Here is a 27866-nt window from a genome sequence, read left to right on the forward strand (position 1 = left end):
CAGCCCCAAGAGCCAGCTTCTACAGGAGAAACCTAAAACTTGAGCTACAGTGCCACCTTTTGGAAAACAAAAGAAAGTTTTCTAATTGCCAGCCTGATGAGCTGTAACAGCCAAAGCAAACAAATCCTTAACTAAGAAAAGTGCTTGCTACTTCAACTGCGAAAGTAGAGGCACATATCGTCAAACACTGTGAAAAATCAAGGGATATGGTATCACAAAAAGAAAATGATAACTCCCCAGGAACTCAAAGGCACAGTATACTGAGATCTGATAAAGAATTCAAAGTAGATGTTATGAAGAAATTCAATAAACTATAAGAAAACTCAGAAAGGCAAGTCAATCAACTCAGGAACAAAATTAATGACCATAAAGGATTCTTTACAAAAGAAACTAATTTTTTAGGAACCAAACAGAAATTCTGAAGCTGAATAAATCAATGAATGAAATAAAGAACTCATCAGAGAGCAAAGGTAACAGAACAGATCAGATGGAAGAAAGAATAAGTGACTGGGAGGATAAGAATTTAGAAATGATTCAGTTAGGAGAAGAGAACTATTTTTTTAAAACGAAGAAGCCCTGTGAACCCTAAGGACTTGATCAGAAAAGCAAATATAAGAATAACTGGTGTACCAGATGGAGAAAAGAGGGAAAAGGGGAGTTTATTTAAAAAATTATAGCTGAGAACTTTCCAAACCTGGGTAAGGAATTAGACTTAAAAGTCCATGAAACTAATAGAACACGATGTTATCTCAATACAAAAAGTCTGTTTATAAGACACATTATAATGGAACTGTCAAAAAAATCAATGACAAAGAAAGAATCCAAAAGGCAGCCAGGGAAAAAAAAATGAAAGTAATCTACAAAGGAATCCCCATTAGGCTATCAGTGGATTTCTCAGAAGAAGCTCTACAGGGCAGGAGAGAGTGACATGACATATTCAAAGTGTTGAAAGATTGAAAATTACCAGCCAAGAATACTTTACCTGGCGAAGTTATCCTTCAGACATAAAGGAGATACAAACAAAAGGTGAAGGAGTTCACCACCACTAGACCTGACTTATAAGAAATGTTAAAAAAAAACTCTTCAAGCTGACATGGAAGGATGCTAATTAGTGACACAAAAACGTATGAAAATATATAACAATTTAGTAAAGGTGAAAAATAGACAATCACAATTAGAAAACTGTAACTCTATATTAGAATGGTGTGTTAGCCATTTAATTATAGTACAAATGTTAAAGGAAAGAATAATTTAAAATAACTATAACCACTACAATTTTGTAATGAATTCACAGTACAACAATAGGAAAATTTGGCATCAAAAATATAAAAGAAGTAAAAGGATGGAAACTTTATAGATGAAAAAGGAGAAGTTGTTATCAGGATAAAAAGGACTATTTTGTTCCTATGAGATGTTTTGTGTAAGCCTCATGGTAACCCAAAAGCAAAAATCTACCATAGGGACACAAAACATAAAAAGGGGGACTGAAAAAATCAATAGGGAAAACCACCAATTTACAAAGGTAGGCAGAAACAGAAGGAAAAAGAAACAATTGAGATGAAAAACAAGCAGAAGGTGAATAATAAGATGACAGTACATACATGTATGACATACATACATACCAATAATCATTGTAAATGTAAACATACTGAATTCACCAATCAAAAGGCACAGAGAGGGCTGGGAAAACCAAGACCCAACTATATGCTGCCCACAGGAGACTTATTTCAGGTCAAAGTGACATACATAGGCTCAAAGGATAGAAGAAAATATTCCAAATAAGTGAAAACCAAAAGAAAGTGGGGTTAGCTATACTTATATCAGACAAAATAGACTTAAAGCCCAAAACAGTAACAAGAGACAAAGAAGGTTATTAGATAATGACAAAGGGGTCAATACTTCAAGAAGATATAACAATTGTAAATATACGTGCACCCAACATGAGAGCACTAAAATATATTAAGCAAATACTAAAAGAAGCAGACAACACTACAATAATAGGGGACTTCAATATGCTACTGTCAGCAATGGATAGGTCATCCACACAGAAAACCAATAAGAAAACATTGGATTGAACCACACTTTAGAACAAATGGACCTAACAGACATTTATAAAACATTCCACCCAACAGCAGCAGAATACACATTCTTCTCAAGTGTACATGGACAGTCTCTAGGATAGATCATATAATAGGACATAAAACAAATCTTAGCAAATTTCAAAACACTGAAATCATACCAACTATCTTTTTTGACCACGATGGTATGAAACTAGAAATCAACAAGAGGAAAGCTGTAAATCTACAAATATGTGGAAACTAAACAACACATTTCTGAACAACCAGTGAGCTGAAGAAGAAATCAAAAGGGAAATAAAAAATTATCTTGAAACAAATGAAAATGAAAATACAACATATCAAAATGTATGGTATGCAGCAAAAGCAGTTCTGAGAGCAAAGTTCATTGTGATAAATGCAGATATTAAGAAATTAGAAAAATCACAAATAAAAAAATCTAACTTTAATATCTCAAGGAACTAGGAAAAAAGAACAAAGTAAGCCCAAAGTTAGCATAAGGAAGGAAATAATAAAGATCAGAGAGAAAATAAAGGAAACAGATAAAGATCAGAAAAACAGTAGACAGGATCACTGAAACTACGAGATGGGTCTTCAAAAAGATTCTTTTTAAATGACAAATCGTTAGTTGGACTAGCTAAGATGGAAATAAATGCAAATAAATAAAATTAGAAAGTAAAAAGGAGATGTTAAATATAATACTACAGAAATACATAGGCTCATAAGAGACTATTAAGAACAATCATGTGCCAACAAATTAGATAACCTAGAAGGAATGGAAATATTTCTAGAAACACACAACCTATCAACACTGAATCAGGAAGAAATAGAAAATCTGAACAGACCAATAACAAATAAAGAGATTGAATCAGGAATCAAACCCTTCCAACACAGAAAACCCCAGGACAAGAGAGTTTCACTGGCAAACTCTACTGAACATTTTCAGAAGAATTAACACCAATCCTTCCCAAACTCTTCCAGAAAATTAAGCAGAAGGGAATACTTCCAAACTCATTCCATGAGGTCAGCATTATCCTGACATCAAAGCCAGATAAGGACACACAAAAAAGAAAACTGTAGGCCAATATCCCTGGTGAATATAGACGTAAAAATTCTCAACAAAATATTAGCAAACTGAATTCAAGAACACATTAAAATGATTATACCTCATGACCAAGTGGGATTTATCCCTGGGATGCAAGAATGGTTCAACATATACAAATCAATAAATGTAACATATCACACTAATAAAATGAAAGATAAATATCACAGTCATCTCAATAGATGCAGAAAAAGCATTTGACAAAATACAACATCCTTTCACGATAAAAATACTCTACAGATTGGGCACAGAAGGAACATACCTCAACATAATAAAGGTCATATAGAAGAAACACACAACTAACATAATCAATGGAGAAAAATTGAAAGCTTTTCCTTTAAGATCAAGAACAAGACAAAGATGTCCACTCTTATCACTCTTATTCAAATAGTAGAGGTTCTAACTAGAGCAATTAGATAAGACAAAGAAATAAAAGACATAAAATCTGAAAAGAAAAAGCGAAACTGTAGCGATTAGCAAGTGATGTGAGCTTGTATATTGAAAATCCCAGAGACTCAGCCAAAAAAAAATTGGAACTAGTCAATTGCAGTAAAGTTGCAGGATACAAAATTAACATACAGAAATCAGCTGTATTTCTATACACTAATGATGAATCATCTAACAAAGAAAGAAATCTATCCCATTCAAAATAGCATGAAAAACAACAAAATATTTAGGAGTTAATTTTAACCAAGAAAGTGAAAGATCTGTACAACAAAAACTATAAGAATTTGCTGAAAGAAACTGAAGAAGACACAAACAAATGGAAAAATATCCTGTGTTCATGGATCAAAAGAATTAATATTGTTAAAATATCCATACTACCCAAAGCCATCTATAGATTCAACACAATTCCCATCAAATACCAATGGCATTCTTCACAGAAATAGAAAAAAAATCCTAAAATTTGTGTGGAACCACAAAAGACCCTAAATAGCAAAAACAATACTGAGGAAATAGAACAAAGCTAGAGATATCACACATCCTGATTTTAAACTATACTATAAAGCTATAGTAATAAAAACAGTATGGGACTGGAACAAAAATAGACACTTGGACCAATGGAACAGAATAGAAAGCCCAGAATTAAAACCCCTGAATATACAGTCAACTACTATTCCAGAGGAGAGCAAAGAACACCCAGGGGGAAAGGAGAGTCTCTTCAATAACTGGTGTTGGGAAAACTGGATAAACACATTCAGAACAATAAAATTATACCCCTATGTTACACCCCATGGGAGCTCAATAAAGACTTATTGAATTTTTAAAAAGATTACAATATGCAATATTTCTATCACATCTCAGAATCTCTTTGTAGTCAATTCATCTACCCAGACCTGGTCCCTTGGGGCTCATTCATCAGGTAGTTGTCTTACAGTTTTGTTTTTATATTACTTTATAAATATGTAGTCACAAAGTATGTGACTTTCTGAGTCTGGCTTCTTTTACTGAACATGATACATCTGAGATAAAGCCATACTGTTCCATGTATCAGTCATCACTATTTTGTATACAGGTACTACAAAAGTTGAAGAACATTCGAGTTGTTTCCATTCTGGAGGATGATGAATAAAGCCACTGTAAATGTTTACATGCAGGTTTTTTTGTTCAAATTTTTGTACTGTTACACATACATCAAAATCTACCATCTTAATTTTCTAAGCATACAGTTCACTGGTATTAAATACAAACATAATATTGTACAACCATCATCACCATTGATCTCCATAGCTCTTTTTGTCTTGCAAAAGTGAAATTCTGTTCCAGTTAAACTCCCCATTCCTCCCTCCACTCAGCCCCTGGCAATCACTGTTCTATTTTATGTCTCTATGATTTTTATTACTACAGGTATCTCATGTAAATGGAACCATATGGCACTTGCCTTTTTGTGACTGGCTTGTTTCATTTAGCATAATGTTTACCCTGCAAGGTTTATCTCTGTTGTAGTATATCACAGAATTTCCTCACTTTTTAAGGCTGAATAATATTCCATTGTATGTATATACCATATGATTCTTATTCATTCATCTGTCAATTGACACTTGTGTTTCTTCCACCTTTTTTTTTTTTTTTTTTTTTTTTGCGGTATGCGGGCCTCTCACTGTTGTGGCCTCTCCCGTTTGGAGCACAGGCTCTGGACACGCAGGCTCAGCGGCCATGGCTCACAGGCCCAGCCACTCTGCGGCATGTGGGATCCTCCCAGACCGGAGCACGAACCCGTGTCCCCTGCATCGGCAGGCGGACTCTCAACCACTGCACCACCAGGGAAGCCCTCTTCCACCTTTTGGCTGTTGTGAATATTGCTGCTATGAACATGGGTGTACAAATATCACTTTGAGATCCTGCTTTCAATTTTTTGGATATTCACCCAGAAATGGAATTGCTGGATGGTATGATAATTCTACTTATAATTTTTTTTAGGAACTGCCATACTGTTTTCCACAATGGCTATACCATTTTAGATTCCCACCAGCAGAGCACAAGGTTCAATTTCTTCACATCCTTATCGACACTTGCTGTTTTCTGTTTTTTTGATAGTAGCCATCTTAGTGTGAGGTGGTATCTCATTCTTGTTTTGATTTGCATTTTCCTAATGATTAGTGATGTTAAGCATCATTTCACATGCATAAATTATGGGCTGTCTTCTTTGGAGAAAAGTCTATTTAATCCTTTACCCATCTTTCAATTGGGTTGCTGTTTGTTGTTGAGTTTTAGTAGTTCTCTATGTACTTTGGATATTAATCCTTTATTAGATACATGACTTGCAAATATTTTCTCCCATTATGTAGATGGATTTTTCCTCTATTGATAGTATCTTTTGATGTACAAATTTCAAACATTTTCATGAAGTCCAATTTGCCTGTTTTTTGTTACCTGTGCCTTTGGTGTCACATCTAAGAAATCATTGCCAAAAAAAACATTGTGAAGTTTTTTTTTTTTTTTTTTTTTTTGTACGTGGGCCTCTCACCGCTGTGGCCTCTCCCGTTGCAGAGCAGGCTCAGCAGCCATGGCCCACGGGCCCAGCAGCTCCGCGGCACATGGGATCTTACCGGACCGGGGCACGAACCCATGTCCCCTGCATCGGCAGGCAGACTCATCAACCACTGCACCATCAGGGGATCCCCCATTGTGAAGTTTTTGTCCTATATTTTCTTCTAAGGTTTCATTGTTTTAGCTCTTAAATTTAGGTCTTTGATCCATTTGGAGATAATTTTTGTATATAGTGTTAGGTAAGTGTCCAAATTCATTCTTTTATGTGTGGCTATCCAGTTTTTCCAGCACCATTTGTTAAAAAGAATCTTTGCCTGTTGAATGGTCTTGGCAACCTTGTCAAAAACTATTTAACCATATATGTAACATGTTCATTTCTGGGCTCCCTATTTTACTTCATTGGTTTATATGTCTGTTTGTATGACATTATCACACTGTTTTGATTACTGTAGGTTTGTAGTAGGTTTTGAAATCAGGAAATGTGGGTACTCCAGTTTTGTTTTTCTTTCAAAAGATTGTTTTGGCTATTTGAGACCCCTTAAGATTCCATATGAATTTTAGGATGGGTTTTTCTATTTCTCAAAAAAAGTCATTGGGATTTTGATAGGAATTGCATTGAGTCTGTAGATCACTTTCCATAGAATTTACATTTCAACACCATTAAATCTTCCAATTCATGAACATGTGATGTGTTTCAATTTATTTGTCTTCTTTAATTTCTTTCAGCAATGTTTTGTAGTTATCATTGTACAAGTCTCTCATCTCCTTTGTTAATTCCTAAGTATTTTATTCTTTTCATGCTACTGTAAATTAAATTGTTTTCATAATTTCCTTTTCAGATTGTTCGTTATTAGTGTATAGAAATGCAACTGAGCTGGTTCACTTTGTTGTACAGCAGAAACTAACACAACATTGTAAAGCAATTATACTCCAATAAAGATGTAAAAAAAATGCCACTGATTTTTGTATGTTGATTATTTTATCCTGCTACTTTGCTAAATTTATTACTTCTGACAGTTTTGTGTGTGTGTGTGTGTGTGTGTGTGTGAAATCTTTAGGGTTTTCTAAGTAAGATCATATCTACAACTTAATAGAAAAAAAACAAATAACCCAATTTCAAGATAGGCAAAGGAACTGAAGAGACATTTTTTCAAAGAAGACATACAAATGGGCAACAGGTACATGAAAAGGTGCTCAATATCACTAATCACCAGAAAAATGCAAATCAAAACCACAATGAGATCACCCACTTTACACCTGTTAGAATGGCTATCGTTAAAAAGACAAGAGATAATAAATGCTAGCAAGAATGTGAAGAAAAGAGAAGGCTCATACACTGTAGGTAGAAATGTAAACTGGTAGTCACTATGAAGAAAAGTATGAAAGTTCCTCAAAAGATTAAATACATCTACTATATGGTCTACTAATCCCACTTCTGGCTATGTATTCAAAGTAAACAAAACCATTATCTAGAAGAGGTATCTGTACTCCTATGTTGATTGCAGTAGAACCAAAATGGCCATTAAAAAATCAATGGATCAAGAAAATGTGATATATGTATATATGTGCATAAACACGCACACACATACATACACATACATAATATTCCATGGTGTGTGAATGAGCTTGGGGGTATTAAAGAAACCAGACAGAAAAAGACCAAATACTGCATTGTATCACTGTATCATTTCTATATCAAAAAAAAAAAAAAGTTGAACTCATATGCAGAAAGTAGGAAAAGTGGTTGCAGGGGCTGGATGGAGGGGGGGAAACAGAGCAACACTGGTAAAAAAAAGTACAGACTTTCAGTTATAAAATGAATAAGGACTGAGGACATAATGTATAACATGATGACTATAGTTGGTAACACTGTATTGTATAATTGAAATTTGCTGAGAGTAGTATGTAAATGTTCTCACCAAAACAAGATAAAACAAAAAAATGTGATATGATGGATGTTAATTAAATCAATGTGGAAATTCCCTTCACAGTGTATACATATATCAAATCACCATGTTGTATACATTCTCTTAGAATTTTGTCAATTATATCTCAATAAAGCTGAAAAAAAATCATATTATCTGTGAACAGAGATACTTTTACTTCTTCTTTTTCAATTTGAATGCTTTTTATTTTTTTCTTGCCTGATTGCTCTGGTTAGAACTTCCAGCACTGTGTTGAACAGAAGTGGCAAAAGTGGACATCCTTGAGTTGTTTCTGATCTTAGAGGAAATGCTTTCAGCCTTTCAGTATGGAGTATGATGTTCACTATGAGTTTTTCATATAAGGATATTATTATATTGAGCTAGTTTCCTTCTGTTCCCAGTTTGTTGAATGTTTTTATCATGAAAAGATGTTGAATTATGTCAAATGCTTTTCTGTGTCAATTAAGATGATTGTGTAGTCTTTGTCCTTCATTTAGATTTGATAGATTTTCATATGTCGAACCATCGTTGCATTCCAATATAGATCTCTCATAGTCATGATGTATAATCCTTTTAATATGCTCCTGAATTTGGTTTGCTAGTGTTTTGTTGAGGAGTTTTGTATCAGTGTTGAACATAAGGGATATTGGCTTGTAGTCTTCTTTTCTTGCAGTGTCTTTGTCTGGCTTTGATATCAGGGTAATATTGGCCCCAAGAAATCAGTCAGGAAGTTTTCCTTCCTCTTCAACTTCTGTGAAAAGTTTAAGAAAAACTGGTTTTAATGCTTCCTTAAATGTTTGCTAGAAATCAATAGTGAAGCTATCGGGTTCAGGACTTGTCTTTATTCTGATCACTGATTCAATCTCCCTACTAGTTACAGGTCTATTCAGAATGTCTATTTCTTTGTAGTTTAGTCTTTAGTAGGTTTGTATTTCTAGTTACACAATTTGTCTCGTTATACAATTTGTTTTTTATCTCGTTATACAATTTGTTAATGGAGAACTGTTACAGTACTCTTATAATCCTTTTTATTTCTGTAAAGTCTGTAGTTTGTCCCCACCTTCATTTCTGATTTTAGTAATTTAAGTCTTTTTCTTAGTCCCTGGAGCTATAGGTTTGTCAGTTTTGTTGGTCTTTCTGAGCAATCAACTTTTGATTTTATTGATTTTCTCTATTTTTTATTCTCTATTTCATTTATCTCTAATCTTCTTCCTCTGCTATCTTTGGGTTTAGTTTGCTCTTCTTCTTTGAGTCCTTTAAAAGTTGTAAACCTAGCTTGCTGATTTGAAATCTTTGTTAATGTTAGTGATTGTAACTATAAATCCTCCTCTTAGACCACATTTGATGCATCCCATAGTTTTGGTATGTTGTGTTTTTGTTTTTATTTTTTTTAAGTATTTTCTTTTCTAATTTCCCATGTAACTTCTTTGACCCACCGGTTGTTCAAGAGTGTGTCATTTAATTTCAACAATAGTGTGAATTTTCCACTTTTCCTTCTGTTATTCATTTCTAACAATCCCATTGTGGTTGGAGAAGACACTTTGTATATCTCTTTTCACTGAAACTTAATTTGTGGCCTGACATAGGGTCCATTCTGGAAAATGTTTCTCATGCACTTGAGATAAATATGTATGCCATTGTTGGCTACAGTGTTCTGTATATGTCTGTTAGACAGTTATTAAGTCCTCTATTTCCTTACTTCTGTTTGACTGAACTATCCATTATCATTATTAGGGTCCTGAAGTTTCCAACTATTATTGTAGAATTGTCTATTTCTCCCTTGAACTCTGTCAGTTTTTGCTTCATATATTTTGATGATGTGTCATTAGGTTTGTAAATGTTTATAACTATTATATCATTTTGCTCTATTGAAACTTTCATTAATATGTTTTTCTTTGTCTCTTTTAACCTTTTTTTGATTTAGTGTATTATTTTATCTGATATTAGTATAGCCACCCCTGCTCTCTTTTGGTTATTATTTGCACTGAATATCTTTTTCAACACTTTCAATCTATTTGGTCTTTGGATCCAAAGTGACTCTTGCAGATAGCATACAGTTGGATCAAGTGTTTTAATCCATTTTCTCAATCTTGGTGTTTGGCCTGGAGGTTTAATTCATCTATACTCAAAGTAATTACTGAAAAGGAGGGACTTACTTCTGTCATTTTGCTTGTTTTTTATATGCCTTATAGGTTTTTGTTTTTATTTTTGGTCTCTCATTTCCACCTTAACTGTCTTTTATGTTTAGTTGATTCTTTTGGTAGTAAAATGTTTAAAATACTTTCTCACTTTCTTTTGTGTATATTCTGTAGCTCTTTTCCTTGTGGTTACCATGGTGTTTACATTTACCATCCTAAAGTTATAACATTCTAATTTGAATTCATACTAGCTTAACTTCAGTAACATACAAGAAGTGCCTTTACAGTTCTGTCTCCAGTCCTTTCTCCCCCAAATTACATCTTTATACATTGTATGCCCCTAAACATAACTATTTTTAAATGTATTAGTCCCTTAAATTATGTTGAAAACATGTAGAATTAGACCACAGTTACAATAATATCAATACTAGCTTATAGGCTAACAATTGTCTATTCAATGTATTAGTCTGTTAAATCATGTAGATAACAAGTGTAGTAAAAAACCACTGTTACAATAATACTAACTTTTATAATTGTTCATGTATTTCCCTTTGTTAAGATCCGTATTTCTCCATATGGCTTTGAGTTATGGTCTAGTGTCCTTTCATTTGACTCTTGAAAGAGTCCCTTGAGCATTTCTCACAGGCAGGTCTAGTGGTAACAAACTCTACTGCTTTATTTAGGAATGTCAATTTCTCCCTCACTGTTGAAAAATGGTTTTGCCAGATATAGGATTCCTGGTTGAATTTTTCTTCCTTTAGCACTTTGTATATGTCAGTCCACTCCTTCTGGCCTCCAAAGATTCTAATGAAAAATCTGCTGATAATCTTATTGAGAATCCCTTGTATGTGAAAATTCACTTCTCTGTCTTTGGTTTTATAAGTTTTATTATGTCTTGATGTGGATCTTTGAGTCAATCTTACTTGGAATTCGTTGAACTTCTTGGATATTTATATTCATGACTTTCATCAGACATGGGAAGTTGTCAGCTATTATTTCTTCAAATATTCTGTCTCTTTCCTCCTCTCTTCTGGTACTCCCACAGGGTGCATGTTGGTCTGCTTGAGGGTTTCCCATAGGACTCTTATGCTATGTTCATTTTTGTTCAATCTTTTGTCTGTTCCTCAAACTTGATAATTTCCATTGTCCTATTTTCATTGTCCTATGTTCACTGATTCCTTCTGCATACTCAAATCTTCCTTGGAGCTCCTCTAGTGTATTTCTCATTTCAGTTATTGTACTTTCCCAGCTCCAGAAATTTTTGGTTTTATTTTAGATTTCCTATCAATTGATATTTCCATTTTATTCATAAGTTGTTTTGCTTTTACTTTCTCCACATCTTCTATTAGTCCCTTGAGCATCTTTAGAACAGTTATTTTAGTCTTTGTCTAAGTATAGCTGCCATCAGGTCTTCTTCAGGGATAGTTTCTGTCCATTTAGTTACTTCTCTTTGAACCACCCATATTTTCCTGTTCCTTTGTATGTCTTGTAAGTTTTTTCTTTGAAAACTAGACTTTTTTTTTTTTTTTTTCGGTATGCGGGCCGCTCACTGTTGTGGCCTCTCCCGTTGCGGAGCACAGGCTCCGGACGCGCAGGCTCAGCGGCCATGGCTCATGGGCCCAGCCGCTCTGCGGCATGTGGGATCCTCTTGGACCGGGGCACGAACCTGTGTCCCCTGCATCAGCAGGCGGACTCTCAACCACTGCGCCACCAGGGAAGCCTGAAAACTAGACATTTGAATTTAACATTACGGTAACTGAAATCCATATTCTCCCTCTTCCATATGGTTTGCTCTTTTTTTATTGTTTTTGGTTTTTTGATTATTGTATGGTGTATCTGTGTTAAGGACCAGCCTGATGTGTAAAACCCAAGGTCTTCTCAGACTTTTGAGCCTTTCCCTGGGATTAGTGGGCAATTTCTAATTTTCCCCATATGTGCAGTTGTTTTTGAATATCCTAGTTTTTAAGCATGTCTGGCTCCCCAAAGGGGAAAAGGAAAAATAAAGAGGGAGGGGAAAAGGGGGTGCCTGCCTTACTATTCCCCTGTAAGTCACTTCAATGGGGCAGCAGATAGAAGGGACAGCTTACAAAAATGGGAGGAGGTACAACCATGGCTGCCAACCTCTTTATACCTCTGTGATCAAAAGCAGCAATTAACAATTAGAGCATAGATTCCCCAGTGTTTAGAGTTCAGGGTCCTTTTGCCCACCCTGACTCCTACCAGCTGCATGCAAGGTGTTCCAGGATACATACATGGCTGCCTGCCACATGGTTGGGGTTTGGGGATTGGTAGCTGCTACTATGAGCTGAAATTAACCTAAATTAACTACAATTTATTGTCCAAGGCTTACCCTGGAAGTTGCAAGCTTTTAATAGACTCCAGAGTTCCAAAATAGTGACATCAGGCAGATTCTGCTGGTGCAGCTGTCTACGTGGGGAGATGGAATCCTGGTACTTCCTACTCCACCATCTTCCCAGAAACCTCTTAGGTATAGATTTTCATGTGAACATAGTTTTTTTTTTTTTTGTTCTTCTTGGGTAAATATTTAGAAGTGTTGTGGATAGGTCACATGTAAGTGTATGTTAACTTTATTACAAACTTCCCCAAACTGTTTTGCAAAGCAGGTGTACCATTTTATACTTCCACCAGCAATGTATGCGAGCTGTAGTTGCTCCACATTCTTGACTACTCTTAGTACTATCAGAATTTATCTTAAGCCTTTCTAATAGGTGTGTGGTCCCATCTTATTATGGTTGTATTTTGCATTTGTCTAATGGCTAATCATGTTTAGCATCATTTCATGTGCTTGCGATCTGCAAATCTTTGGTGAAGTGTCTTCAAATTTATTGTTCGTTTTTGTTTTGTTCTTACTGAGCTTTTAAAGTTCTTTATATATTCTGGATACACTCCTCTGTCAAATATATGTTTCCCAAAGACTTTTCCTAGTCTGTGCCTGCCTTTTCATTCTTCATAGTGTCTTCTAAACAAACAAGATTTTTATTGGACAAAGTCCTATTTAGTTTTTTAATGGATCAAACTTCTGGTGTTGTATTTAAGAACTCCTTGTGTAAGCAAAGTCACACAGATGATTTTGCTAGAAGTTTTATAGTTTTACATTTTGGTCTATGATTTATTTTGAATAAATTTTTGTGTGAAAGAAATTAAGGTTCATCTTTTTTCGGGGTGGGGGCACATACAGGTGTCCAATTATTCTAGCATCTTATATTTAAATGACTACCTTTCTCCACTGAATTGTCTTCTCATTTTTGTCTAAAATTAATTTACTATACATGTGGGTCTATTTCTGGACTTTTCTGTTCCAGTGATCTATGTGTCTATCCTTCTGCCAAATACTATGTTACTTATTCTAGCTTTATAATAAGTCTTAGAAGTATGTAATCCAAGTCATACAACTGTTTTTCAAAATTGTGCTGGCTATTCTAGTTGTTGCTTTTCCAAAGAAATTTGAAAGTCAGCTTAGCAATATCAACACAAATATCCTGCTAGAATTTTCAATCTGAAATGAATCTATGTATCTGAGAAGAGGTGACAAAATAATCATGAGTCTTACGAAACATGTACACAGTGTATCTCTCCGTTTATTTAGGTCTTCATTTTTTTATCAAAATTTGGTGGAGGGTCTTCAACATACAGGTCTAGTACACATTTTGGTAGATTTATACCTAATTATTTCATTCTGAAACTACTGCAAATGGTAATTGTAGAAAAAAATTTCAATGTCTAACTGCTCATTGCTAATGTACAGAAGTATAACTGATTTCTATATATTTACTTTTAATCTTACAATCTTGTTTAACTTGACTACAGGAGCTTTTTGATTCTTTGGGATTTTCTACATAAACAATCATATCATCTCTGTATAGGAATAGTTTAATTTCCAATCTGCTTAGCTCTTCTCTTTCTCATTTTAAGCACTGGCTGCCAGTGAGATTTTGAATAGGAGTAGTGAGGGTGCCCTTCCTTGCCTTGCTTGCCCTTTCCTTAGGGAAAAAACATTTAGCCTTTAACCATGGAGTATCAGGATAGCTGGAGGCTGTGCAAACACTTTTCAGCTTAAGGAAGCTCTTTTCCTAGTTTACTGAGTTTTTATTAAGAATGGATATTTAATTTTGTCAAATGCTTTTCTTTCACTTATTAAGATGATCATATGCTTTTTCTTCTTTAGTCTATTGATAGGATAAATTATATTTACTGATTTCCAAAGATTCAATAGCCTGCATTTTCTAAGATAAACTTCTCTTGGTCATGATTTAAATCCTTTTAATGTATATCTTGATTCAACTTGCTCATATTTTGTTGAGGACTTGTGCATCTATATGAGAAATAGGAATATGTAGTTTTCCTGTAACTTTTTTTACCACCAGGATAATGCAGGCCTCTTAATATGAATTTGGAAGTGTTCTGTTGTATAGTATTGTTGTTTTTTTCATTTAACGTTTGGCAGGATTCACCAGTGAAGCTATTCAGCCCTCCAGGGAGATTTTTAACTACAGGGAGATTTTTAACTATTTATTAGATATAGAATTGTTCAGGCTACCTACTTAAAAAAGGTTTGGTAGTTTAACACTTTCATTGGCCCATTTCATCAAAGTTGTCAAATTTATGGAAATAAATTTGCTAAAAATACTCCAATATCATCTTCTTACAATTTGAGGGGGAGGAGGGGTTGTTTTCCTTGGCAGCAACGCTAGAACTTTTTCCACTTTATTCATCTTCTCAGGAACTAGTTCTGTTTCCAATGATATTTTCAACGGTTTTCTGTCTATAAGTTCATTGATTTATGATTACTTTTATTATTTCCTTGCTCTGCATGCTATGTGCTTAATTTACTCTTTTTTCTAGTTCCTTAAGGTAGAAGGTTAAACCTATTATTTTTCTTCTTTTCTAATATATCTAATATAGCCAAATTCTCTTTAAAACCTCCTCTTAGCTGTATCCCCCAAATTCTGATGTTGTATTTTCATTTACATTCAAATATTTCCTAATTTTTCTTATAAAAAAGTCTGCTTTGATCCATATATAATTTAGAAATGTTATTTAATATCTAGGAACTTGAACATTTTTTCAGATATTTCTTTTACCAATATCGGTTTTAATCAGCTAAAATCAGAGAATGTACATTGTATGATTTAAAGTTCTGAACTTATTAATGTTTAATGTTTTGTGATACTGAATCATTTGTCTTCTAAAGTATTCACTGTTGTTTAGTTCTTGGGGTTGGGTAGGAAGAAAAATCTTACTCTTTTTAAACAAAAGGATGGATACACACAGTTCAAAAAGAGACATAACATCATATTGTGGTATTACAATTTCATAAATGATGATTAGGAAAAAAAAAAGTCTAAAAATCCTCCTGGATGGGGGGGGGGCAAAAAATGGCTAAGAAACACTAGATTAGAGGTGTTTGACTATTTTATTTTTCATTTAAGATGTGATATATTTGTCATACAGAAAAGTGTAAAAAAAATATAACAGACCCCATATCCCAAGCCCCAGATTTAACAGATGTTAACATTTAGACAAAATAGTCTTCAGATATCTTTTTTAAAGAAAAATCCAATATATACAGAACTACCCAAACTTCAATCTCTTTCCCTTCCACCTTTTTCTTCCATAGCAAGATAGTCAGTCTTCATAAATAATATATAATATTTTGTGTACCTTATTAAGCTCTGAAAAGGTTTAAACAATAAAGAAATTAATCAGTTGCTCAGATTTTCTTCTGGAATTCTTAGATTTTCAAAGATCCTGGTATATAAGTAGTATAAAAGTGGTATATTGATACTATACCATAACTTAAAAAAATAAAATTTCCTGTGTAGTCAAATACCTTTTACTCATTTCTGATATGTATAAATATACACATATATTTTTAAAAGAATATAATCCCTTTAAATCTTTGTATATTAAATCATAGATACCTCATTTGATCTCCCAGTTTTTCCCCATGGCATTAAAGCTTATGCTTACTATGTAAAGGATCTCTCTTTCCTGGTACTTTTTCCGTATTCGGTGAGTCTTTGTTGTTTATTTTAGATTCCCTATACTGGCCTTTGTGTGACTGCTGTATCTCTACTACAGTTTGCGTTCAGGAAATGCCAGAGTAGAATATATAGTAGTTTAAGTTCTTGGGGTGGGAATTCTATTTCTGAGAATCATCAGTTCTATCTTTTATGTGCCTAACACATGTAGTTAGCTCTCATCTACTGAACAGTACTACTGAAGTCTCTATTTTTCATTTTACATGCATTAGTAAAGGAAATTAAATGTAACAAAGTATCTTACTAATTTTATTAAACTTCTCCATTACTCACAAAGGCAAGTGTTCTCTTCTTACAGGGTGGTAAAGATCAAATTACTATACCTAAGCACTCAGTACTATGCTTTTTGAATTTTGGATACTTAATAGGTATTGATTCCTTTCCCTTACTTCCTTTCAAAGACTTAATCTCTCTCAACATTTTTGAAGGAGTCTCATTTGAACAGAAAATACCTTCCAAATCCTCTAAAACAGCAACTTGTATGCTACTACTTTTTATTTGGTGATTTACCTAATCAGGATTATGCTGATGCTGTTCATGACTAGGGTGAAGTTACTCTGAGAGCATATGCCTCCTTAAATTTTACACCCTAGGAGCCTCGCTCCCTATACACTAGTCCCTGCCCTTGTAAAAGGCATAAATGGAAAACAACCACACGGCAGTAAGAGTTTTATATACTGTATATTGTAGTAAAACATTTGCTTTTGCCTGCCTAATACCTAAGTTTCTCTTTTGATTTCACAGTGCTTTGCTTTTCCTTTAGAGAACAAGTCCATTCCCAACTCTCCTTTCATGTGGTTTATATGAAACTTCACTTCTCACCTCAGAGGTGACATATTTGACCCACACTTGACCAGTGTGCCAAATCCCTCCAGCAAAAAGAAAAAGGTACTTACTGTTTAAAGTAACTGAAAAATTCAATGACAGACTAGCTATTAGGGCTTTTGCTGTGGGATCAAATTATAAGTAATTCTCCAATTCCACGACGACTTTTTAAAAAACTCATGGGTTGGGGGCAGTTTCTGTACAAGTCCTAGAAATCTTTCTAATTTTACTTACTTGAGGCACATGCTCAGTTTATGAAGTAGTCATGGGGTTGGAATGTGCGTTATCCATAAAAAGGTTAATTCATAGACACCAAAGATCCTAAACTTATCAAAATAGTCTCATGTTCCCTAAGTGTGGCAAGGAAGAATCTGGGCATCTCAGTGATGATCATGGTGGAAAGATGACTAAAGTTTTATCTAAGACCTCGGAATTTTTACATCACCTTCAGGACCAGGTGAGTTGAGAACCACCACAACCACCACCATGACAGCTAATGTTTATTGAAAACTTGATTACATATATAATATATACCAGATTTTATATATATATTATATGAAATATAAATACCAGATTTTATATATGTATTATATGTATTTTATATATATATATATACACACACACACCAGGTTTAAGTATTTTATATTCATCTGATCATCTTTACAACCCTGAGGTAGGTATTTTTACTATCCCCATGGAAACGGAAAAAAAGGTACAGAACTTGCCCAACGCCATAAAGCAATTAAGCTATACACACAAGATTTGAATTTAGAACCTATACCTGTAAAACCACTTTAATACACTATTTCTCAGTAAACTAGTTAGGCTGAAATTCCTGTCACTGTGGAAGGATAGGGACTCCAGAGTTTTATTTAGGTTGATTTTTAAAAATATTAGTTTTTGGCATACCTGACAGATCTAAATGTTCTAAGGAATAATTTTTTTAGCTTTTGATTCACTACTCCTGTCGTAATTTTTGATAATTTCAAAATCCACTTAGATGATCCTTTCAATACCTGAGTTTCTCAATTTCTTCAATTCATCTCTTTCCATGACCCCACTTGCATTCAACTACCATGTTCACGTTCTAGAATGTGAACTTAGTCACTCATTACTGCACTCTAATACTGTCAATTTCAGTCCCTTTCTCTTATTTCAACCTCCCAAATTTCCTACCTCTAGAAATTAACTACAACACATCCTCAACCACACTGCAATCTCAATGGATCATACCATTTCTCCACTGTGCCTCAAACTTCTTCCTTTTATTAATTTGCTCATTATTAATTTGCTCATTAATTTGCTCATCCTCAACCACACTGCAATCTCAATGGATCATACCATTTCTCCACTGTGCCTCAAACTCCTTCCTTTTATTAATTTGCTCATTACCAGATTACTTTCCATGTCCCTCCTTCATCATCATTCTCTTGATTATAGCAACACCCTTCCCTTTCTCCCTTTTTGTTGTATTCACCTGGGAAAATTCCAACTTTAATCATTTGACTCTGTGTCTACTCAATGATAGGACCAAGGCTAAACTTAACTGGAGAAAAACACAAAACTATGTTGACTGATCTCACTTAAATTAATAACCATGGACTTCAAGTATGCATTTTAAGTAACGTCTAGCAATTCTTCTAAGAGTCTATTCATTCTCTCACTTTCCTAAACATCTATTTTACATCTTCTTTTCTTTCCTCAATCCATTTTTCCCCAAAACTTTTTCCCTCTACTTCATGACCTTGCTTCCTATTTCACTGACAAAATGTAACAAAACTTTTATATGCTCCCACTATATGTACTAAACTGCAAATACCTAGACATACATAATCTGTCCTTCCTTCCACTGCTATTAATGAGCTGTTTACACACCCATCTTTAAAACTAACCCTTCTATTTGTACACCATATCTATGGCTCCAGCAATATTCCTCTCCTTCTTCCATCATGTTCTCTACTAGCTTAGTCCTATTAACACATAAATCTGCTATATCTTCAATCTTTATAAAATAAAATAAAAACAAAAACCTTGATACCATACCCCCCTATAATAACAGACCCTTTCTCTACTTCCCTAGAGAGTAAGACTTAATAGAGTTGTCTTCAGAACTCATCTTTCTTGCATCATTAACAGACCTGACATGTTTAATCATTCCTTCCTAGTTGAGATTTTTTTCTTCATTTGGCTCTACCTATTCCTAGTCATTCTTCTTTGATGTTTTCTTACCACTTGACATCTAAATGTTAGTATGTTCCAGGGTTCACATTCTCATTCTTCTAATTCCTATCTTTAAGTTTCTCATTTGCCTTATTTCACAAAGCTATGAGTAAAAGGGAAGAAGCTATGATTCACAACATCATTCCAACAAAGATGTGACTCTAAGGTAAAACTGTTATTACATACTCACAGGAGAGTATCAATCAGAGCAAATTAAATAAAACATATCAAAGTTTCATACTTAACAGAGAGCTCAAATTAATTTCACTAAGGGAACAGAATAATTTTATATGAGAAACATTTACACCACTGAGTGACATTCTGATAGATTGGGGGACACAAAACTGGAAGACTAAGTTAGGGCAAGGATACAAATTCCCTAAACTGTGAAAAATCCCCCACTACTAATAAAACACAAAAACAAAATCGACAACAAAAAGAATCATCAAAACTCATAGCCAATCAAAACCACTCCTAGAATAATTACAAGAAATAAGATTACTATAAAAAAAAAAAGTTAAGTGCATCAGTATCCAGGTAAGAATGAAAAAAGGGCAATATTTGTAATCATAAAAGAAAATTTATATTTAATATAAAGCCACTTAATAAAAAATTTATGTAATTATCAAATTATACTTTCTTTGATGTATAAAACATAAAGAAAAATTAAGATTATTTTATTGGAAAGAAAATAATTTATTATATATGAGGAAGATGATGAAAATACATGTGATATATCTCTAATAAACTGATTTAAATGCATATAGTTTTAATTTTTAAATACACTTTAAAAGCTGTTACGCACAGTTCCATAGTCCAGGTGGTCAATTTCGTCTCCACAAAGTTGGAAAGCACTTGAGATATATGAAAAATTCAAATGGAACCTAAAATACCATAGAAATTCATTAAAAGTAATCATGATTATAAAACAGTTCACTAGTTTTAAAATAACTAAAAGCTAAAACATTTATATTTAGAAAATTAGTGAATCATGTCAGTACAAAATTTTAATTGTCTAAATAAACAGCTTACACAGAAACTGATTTATAACATTAAAAAATAAAACATTTTAACTGTGCCAATAGAAAAAAGTAACAGCAATTTCAGTATCTCTTAACTTTTTGTACTCAGAGTGACAATGATTAACAGAATTTTTCATTGGTTTCATAGTACTATTTATAGCAGGATTTGCAAGAAAGAAATGTAAAGCCTTCAGTGCTTTATTTTCCTACTTATAAAAGTTTAGATGGTTAGGTTGGTGTCTCGGATCCACCTTGACATTTTAATCTAACAAGTAGAATCCAAACTGGTCAGTCCTTAGAACTACTAAGGGACCTTTTTAAATTAGATTCTTGGTCCCAATTCCAGAGATTCTGATTTATTAGCTCTAGGGCAGAGTCCAGGAATCTTTATGTGTAAAAATCCATCCTCAGTAGTTCTCAACCTTAGTTGCACATTAGAACCAATACTTTGGGAAATCTGAAAATCCTAATATGTATGCTGCAATCCAGACCACTGAATCAAAACTCTGGGGGAGAAACCCAGGCATCTGTATATTTTTTAGTTTATTATTATAGTTTTCTTTAGTCAGTATTTTTTGAAAAAGTTCCACAAGTCATTCCAGTATGCAGCTAAAACTGAGAACCACTGTTTGGGTGGTTCTGGTTATCAACTAGTCTCCTCTTACATACCTACCAGAATTTTTCTTTCCACTTATTGAGCTACCCTGAGTCAACATTATGTATTCTCCTCTCTGTTACTCTTTTCTTATTCCTTTTGTTTTATTTTGCTTAGAAAAAGAAAGAGGAAAAAAGATACTTCTACTTGCTATCTCAATAATAAAACCTCAGATGTAAGGTCTGCTACTCTTATTTGGAATTTACATTGAAATCTAGTTATTTAAATTTTTAACAAATGTACTTTTTAATAGGAAAAAAAAAACCCAATCAAATTTTACAACACATTATATATATAGAACACCTAAACCAGATACATCATGAAAAAGAAAAGATATATGTTACTGAATTAGGTTTAGAAAATACAAAATAGAAGAAACAAGAATAAAATTTGTGTTAAAGCAAATGTATACATTGTCCAAGTAAAAAGCTGACCTGATTCACTAACTTTCCCTGGAAAAACTACATAACCTAAAGGATAGCACAGAAAATTAAGCAACAAATCTAAAAACCACATAAAAGATTTGTTCAATCAACACAGGTAATTTTTAAAATACTTCATTTCAATACATTGTAAAAAAATTACTGCTTAAACTGGATCAATGGGTTGGGGAGAGACAAAACATTTGCAGGAAAATCAAAAAAACACTGCCCCAAAAAGGATACGACAAGAAAGGATACACTTTGTATGACAGTATTACAGCAGTATTTACGCAGGAATGCTTCTAAAGAAGAACAGCAGAATGCAATTTAATTTTTTCTTATTTTTCATGTTAGATTTACAAATAAAATGATTTTTTTAAACATACACTGAAAATGGTTAATTTTTATCTTTTCTTCTACGGTATTTGTAAGACTTCTGGCTATACTAGTATAGACACTTTACAACAAAATTCAAATATTCAAGGTGCCTCCCAAAAGGAATAAACATTAGGCAAAATTTTCTTTATATAATTTTTTCAGCTTAACCCTCAGTAATTCTGGCTCACTTACTTCATGTTCTTCCAGTATACTAAGGCAGAAAGATTTAAAATAATAAAAAACAAAAGGAATATATTTCTACTCATCTTTCTTAAATCAATGTAATATAAAATGCTTAATTCTACCATTTTTAATCATTAAATTACTTAAGTATGAATTAAAATTACTTATTTGAAAGATGAAATACTTCATTCCAAAAAAATATGTACATATTTCTGTGAGGTGTACAATTAGTAATTAGCAATGCAAATTGTCAGGTCCCACCAAGGGTAACCAACTTGTCCTGGCGTGGCAGACACTTTCCCAGTGTTAGCATTAAAAAGTCCAGTATCCTGGAAAACCCCTTACTCACAGGAAAACTAGGGATGATTGACTGCCCAAGGCCCAACCCCCTTGCAGACCGACTGAATCAGAAACTCTGGGTGGGGGTGAAGGGAAACCCAGTAATCTGTGTTTTATCAGACCCTCTAGGTGATTATAATACATGTTAAAATTTAAGAACTACTGCTTTACTCTATGAAGAAAAAGTAAATAAAGACTAATAAAGATACACTACCCTTATGAAATTCATTCCCCAATTTTAATTTTTACATACAAATAGGTTTTATTCCATAGTTTTAATTGTGAAGTTTAATGGAAATTAACTGCATAGACAGAAAGAATCAGAGGGAGGATCCTTTAAAAACATTAGAAGGTACACAAATTACTATTCTCTCAGGCTTTTATCCTTCCTTAATTTTAATCTCAAGAAAGTCTTGTCCTTTTATTACGTTATCTCCACACTTACCTTTACTAATTTTTAACACTTTCTTTTTCCTTCTTTAGAATCTTGTTTTGGTCTAGCAGATCGAGCAAACTGCTAATATTTAAAAATTAAGGTTTTGTTCACAAACATGAAAGTAATCTTTTCTAAAGAATTTTCAAGAACTTCCTAATGTAGGGTAGGAGTACAGTTTTTAATTTATCTCTATATTTGTCTTCCTACTCAGTCATTCATCAAATATTTGTTGACTGCCTCCTAGCTGTCCATGATCTGGGGAAGAAGTAAATAATTTATCTTTTCTTTTAGTCATTTTTTACACCTAGACCTTTGCTCCTTCATTTATCCCACTGATTTCTAGTTTGAAACTGCATTAACTACTGAAAGTAGGATGGTAAGTCAATGATATATTTTGTTATTAAAATTCTCAAACATAAATATGAATTATAATTCAATAAAATATAAGATAATAAAACTACAACAAATCATATCTTTAACGATTCCAAATGTACTTCTGGATACCATAGTATCTTAGGCTTGGCATGAGTATGTATATTTTAAGCTGTATTAAGTAAAATGTTTAGACTTGGCTGGATTTTAATAACCTCATGATGCTTATTTTCCAATAAAAATTTAAATAACATTGTCATTTGACTCAACTAAGTATATTTATAACTGAGTATTCTCAAGCTAGAATGCCAGCTGTTGAGATGAAGGACAATATAAAAACTGGTTTCAATTATACCCTTACTCCTAAAAACTATTGATCCATAAGTCTTGGAACAGACAGATTTGAAGGATACAACCACCATAGGTTTTCCAAAAAGAATGTATCCATTAGCTTCCTTTAATGCTTTTGCTGCTGCTTTTTCATTTGGAAGTCCAATGAAAGCTTGTCCTTTCATGCGACCTTCTTTCATCAAGCGTATATCAAACCTAGAAGTCATGGAAGAAAAAATGGTTTTGACTCAAAGAATTGTCAAAGAATTCTGATGAAGTCAATGGGAATGCATTGAACAATTTAAAAATTTGCTATTTCAGAATAAAAATGACTATACTATCTGATTAGCACATTACTCAGGCTTTCTAAAATTGTATTTTATATTCTGTTCTAAAATTGATTCTGTAAGTAGGTAATACTTACAGAATTATTTTGATGATGTGCTTATCTTTTTTTAGCTGTTATAAATATATGGAATTTAAAAATTATATTACTAGCAACTATAAAAGCAAAGTTTTTCTTTCATATCTCTATTTTTAAACAGTTTTATTCAGCCAACTTAATACTACTGATATTTACTCAATTAAAAAAAACAACCATACGACCAAGAATAAAAGGGCTGACAGGAACTATGGAAAAGTAACCCGGAATTTCAGAGTAGGAAGGGACTTCACTGATCATGTAGTCAAAAACCCCATTTTACAGATGATGTGTAGAGACGGAGTGACTTCTTCAAGGTCACACCGATCGCTAAAGTTAAAGCCAAAAACACAAACCAGAATTTGTATTCCAAGTGTAGTCTTCTATTCTCCTACTGTATTCATTTTTCAACATTTTGGGGGAGGAAACTATACTCAAAACTACTTAAAGAAACAGACTAACTTATAACTAAAGTACTGCCTACCATTTAGTCTATGAGACTAGCAAAAGCATATAAAGAATGTTTAAAGTATCAAAAAATGCAGGTAAATTCCTTTTTAACAAATTCACATGACTAGTCCCACAGGAGACAATTATCAATTTATCATTTTGATGTGTACAGCTTTCTCAATATAGAATTTTCTCTTCCCTTCAAATTCTAATGGCAGGCAATACTGGAAATAGAAAGTATATACATGATATATATATATGTGCGCACGTATATATATATACACAGACACAATACATATACTTATATATATCTATGTGACACATACATATATTTATATATATACACACACACACACACACACATTATCTATTTTTAAATTTTTTCCCCTTACAATCATGATTCAAAGGCGGCAACGAGAAAAAGGGCCAGTATTTTGCATGGCCAGCAACACAAACTTTTGGTATCCTGATAAGATATATCTGTCACTAATGAATATAATATGGACATGGTTGTTAAGACATGGTGCTCACTGTGCATGCCCATATAAAAAGGTACACAGCCCAGATAAGACTTTAAAAATATTAGTTTCGGGCTTCCCTGGTGGCGCAGTGGTTGGGAGTCCGCCTGCTGATGCAGGGGACATGGGTTCGTGCCCCGGTCTGGGAGGATCCCACATGCGGCGGAGCGGCTGGGCCCGTGAGCCATGGACGCTGGGTCTGCGCGTCCGGAGCCTGTGCTCCACGACGGGAGAGGCCACGACAGTGAGAGGCCCGCGTACCGCCAAGAAAAAAACAATTTAGTTTCACATGAAAATTAAAGCAAAATTAACTACAGTCATTTCTCTAATTTACCTCCATTCAAAAGTCTCTCTCCTTACCTTTTCTAATTTTCTTTACTTCTAATTTATATGGCCAAGGTCTTACATACTTTAGAGTTAATCAATTATAAAATTTTAAAGAATGAAATTCTAACTCCAAACATTAGCTTTTATATCATTTACAAATCATATCCTCTCTTTTGCACTCATAAAACTGGAAGCCTTCCCAACTGAACGAAGAGAAGTTACTGCCATGGTAAGAATCTAAAAAACTCTGCCTGACTGCTATATATTCCTGGATGAGTCATTAAAATGCTAGTTTTCAAAATGTAATCTTTGGACCAGCAGCTTAGTCATCATCCATACACATTTTAGAAACACAAATTCATGGGCCCTATCTCAACCTGGAATATCAGTCTAGGGATAGATCAAGGACATGGTTTTAATAAGCTCTTACACAGGTTAAAGTTTGAGAACCACTGCTTTAGAGCTAGGGATTGAGGCCTGTTTCTATAAATAATGCTTTACTGGAACACAGCCATTAACATTCATTTATGTATTGTTTACAGCTGCTTTAATGCCACAAAGACAAAACTGAGTAGTTGCAACAGACACCATAATATTTTAGTATAAAAATATTAAATTTTTACTGTCAATTTAAAAAGATGTTTGCTGACTCTTGCTCTAGATGTCTAAAAGATAAGAGCAATTTCTTCATATAATTTTAATCTCTAAAGGGGAAATGTTTAAAAAAGGGCTAATTTCTAACAGATTAAAAACAAAACACAATTTGAGAATATACATGACACTTACATTATGCGTTGTGTTTCTGACGAAAAGTCAACGTATCTTCCAAAAATAAATTTAAGGTCCTAGAATTTCAACAAGGAAAAGACTAATAAGGAAAGCCAGGGGAAAAACATGTAAAATAATAAAACCAATTTATAAATTTCAACTTACCTTTTCTTGAACTTGTTTAGCTAAATTCTTTACATAAATTCTACAGTTTGGTTCACCAGGTTCATAACTTCTAAAAACTGAAAGTGTTTCCATTTCTTATATAAAAACAAAACAAGGATATAAAATTAAGACAGTTTCATCAATTTTTCAAAGAAAAAGTATAGTGGCATTCAAATATATCTGTTAAATAGACAAAATAAGCATTAAGAAAATGTTAAAACCATACAAATTAATGGCAATGTTACTAATGGGATAAAAATACCCATTAAAAATCTAAAGTAGTAATATGACAAAAAGTTTAAAACTTTCAGGCATCTAGAATAACTAAAATTTATCCAATAAAATATTTCTGTTAATACTCTGTAAAGCTTAACTTTAAGATCAGTTACTTTATTAAAAAAACTAAAGCAAATAAAGATGCTACCAAATATTTGTGTAATTATTTTGCTTAAAGTCAATCTCCCAAACTACCAGCACCAATATATTCAAATGTAAAAATAAAGTACTCATATGTAATAATCAAGTATTTCAGGCAAACTGTGGCTTATGAATCTCTATACAGCTACTCCTATTTAGTGACAATAACCATCTTTCCTGACAACTAGATGTTCTAGGCAAAAATATGTCAGTTGAAAGTCTGTTTCCATTATGGGAAAAATTATAATGTGTTACATGTCAATCTAAAACCCCTAAATATTCTCCTAAAATATACTAAAACAAGAAAACTCCATTAAGAAGTAAAAAACTATCACATTAGAATATAAAATTCATAAACACAGGCTTTTAATCACCAAATAGTTAAAACTATTTTTTTTTTTTGACAAATAATTGCTCTGCATACATCTCAGATACAGTACTGTGTTGGTCTATCAACTGTATCCAGAATACAGAATTCCAGACTGTGGGCCACACTGATTTAACATGTCATATAAGTTTCAGGAATGAAAACATTCTTCCAAATAAATATAGACTGGAAACATTATACTGAGAGATACTTTTCCTCCGTATAAAGTATGAGTACTAAAAACCAAAAGTGGTGATTAAAAACATTAACTGGAGGGTGTTCTGAAGATGGCGGAAGAGTAAGACACGGTGATCATCTTCCTCCCCACAGATATACCAGAAATACATCTACACGTGGAACAACTCCTACAGAACACCTACTGAATGCTGGCAGAAGACCTCAGACCTCCCAAAAGGCAAGAAACTCCCCACGTACCTGGGTAGGGCAAAAGAAAAAAAGAAAAAACAGAGACAAAAGAATAGGGACGGCACCTGCACCAGTGGGAGGGAGCTGTGAAGGAGGAAAGGTTTCCACACACTAGGAAGCCCCTTCGCGGGTGGAAACTGTGGATGGCGGAGGGGGGAACTTCGGAGCCGCGGAGGACAGCACAGCAACAGAGGTGCGGAGGGCAAAGCGGGGAGATTCCCGCACAGAGGATCGGTGCCGACCGGCACTCACCAGCCCGAGAGGCTTGTCTGCTCACCCGCCGGGGCGGGCGGGGCTGGGAGCTGAGGCTCGGGCTTTGGTCAGAGCACCGGGAGAGGACTGGGGTTGGCTGCGTGAACACAGCTTCAAGGGGTTAGTGCACCACGGCTAGCCGGGAGGGAGTCCAGGAAAAGGTCTGGAGCTGCCAAAGAGGAAAGATACTTTTTCTTCCCTCTTTGTTTCCTGGTGCGCGAGGAGAGCGGATTAAGAACGCTGCTTAAAGGAACGCCAGAGAGCCACGGCTAAATGCGCG

At 33.9% G+C, this 27866-nt stretch overlaps 1 protein-coding gene across 12 annotated transcripts in view; it reads right to left on the bottom strand.

Annotated features, from left to right (window-relative positions):
* RNPC3 (RNA binding region (RNP1, RRM) containing 3) overlaps positions 1-27866 on the bottom strand; it is an 80944-nt gene that overhangs the window by 26150 nt on the left and 26928 nt on the right. For 2 of the 12 annotated variants that reach the window (XR_007476739.1, XR_007476754.1), the window contains 5 exons: positions 26125-26219; positions 25978-26036; positions 23559-23691; positions 22783-22854; positions 20144-21739 (listed from right to left, as the gene is read on the bottom strand). Coding sequence is in view for 4 of the 12 variants with exons in the window: in XM_004263097.3 (XP_004263145.2) it covers positions 22795-22854; positions 23559-23691; positions 25978-26036; positions 26125-26219 (347 nt within the window). In the remaining 8 variants the exon portion in view is untranslated. Of the gene's footprint in view, positions 1-5126; positions 8845-15646; positions 21740-22782; positions 22855-23558; positions 23692-25977; positions 26037-26124; positions 26220-27866 lie in introns of those variants that run through there. The other 10 variants (XR_007476742.1, XR_007476740.1, XM_004263097.3 and 7 more) reach the window with 8 other exon arrangements.

The sequence above is a fragment of the Orcinus orca genome, chromosome 1 (assembly GCF_937001465.1).
Source record: "Orcinus orca chromosome 1, mOrcOrc1.1, whole genome shotgun sequence".
Taxonomy (NCBI): Eukaryota; Metazoa; Chordata; class Mammalia; order Artiodactyla; family Delphinidae; genus Orcinus; species Orcinus orca.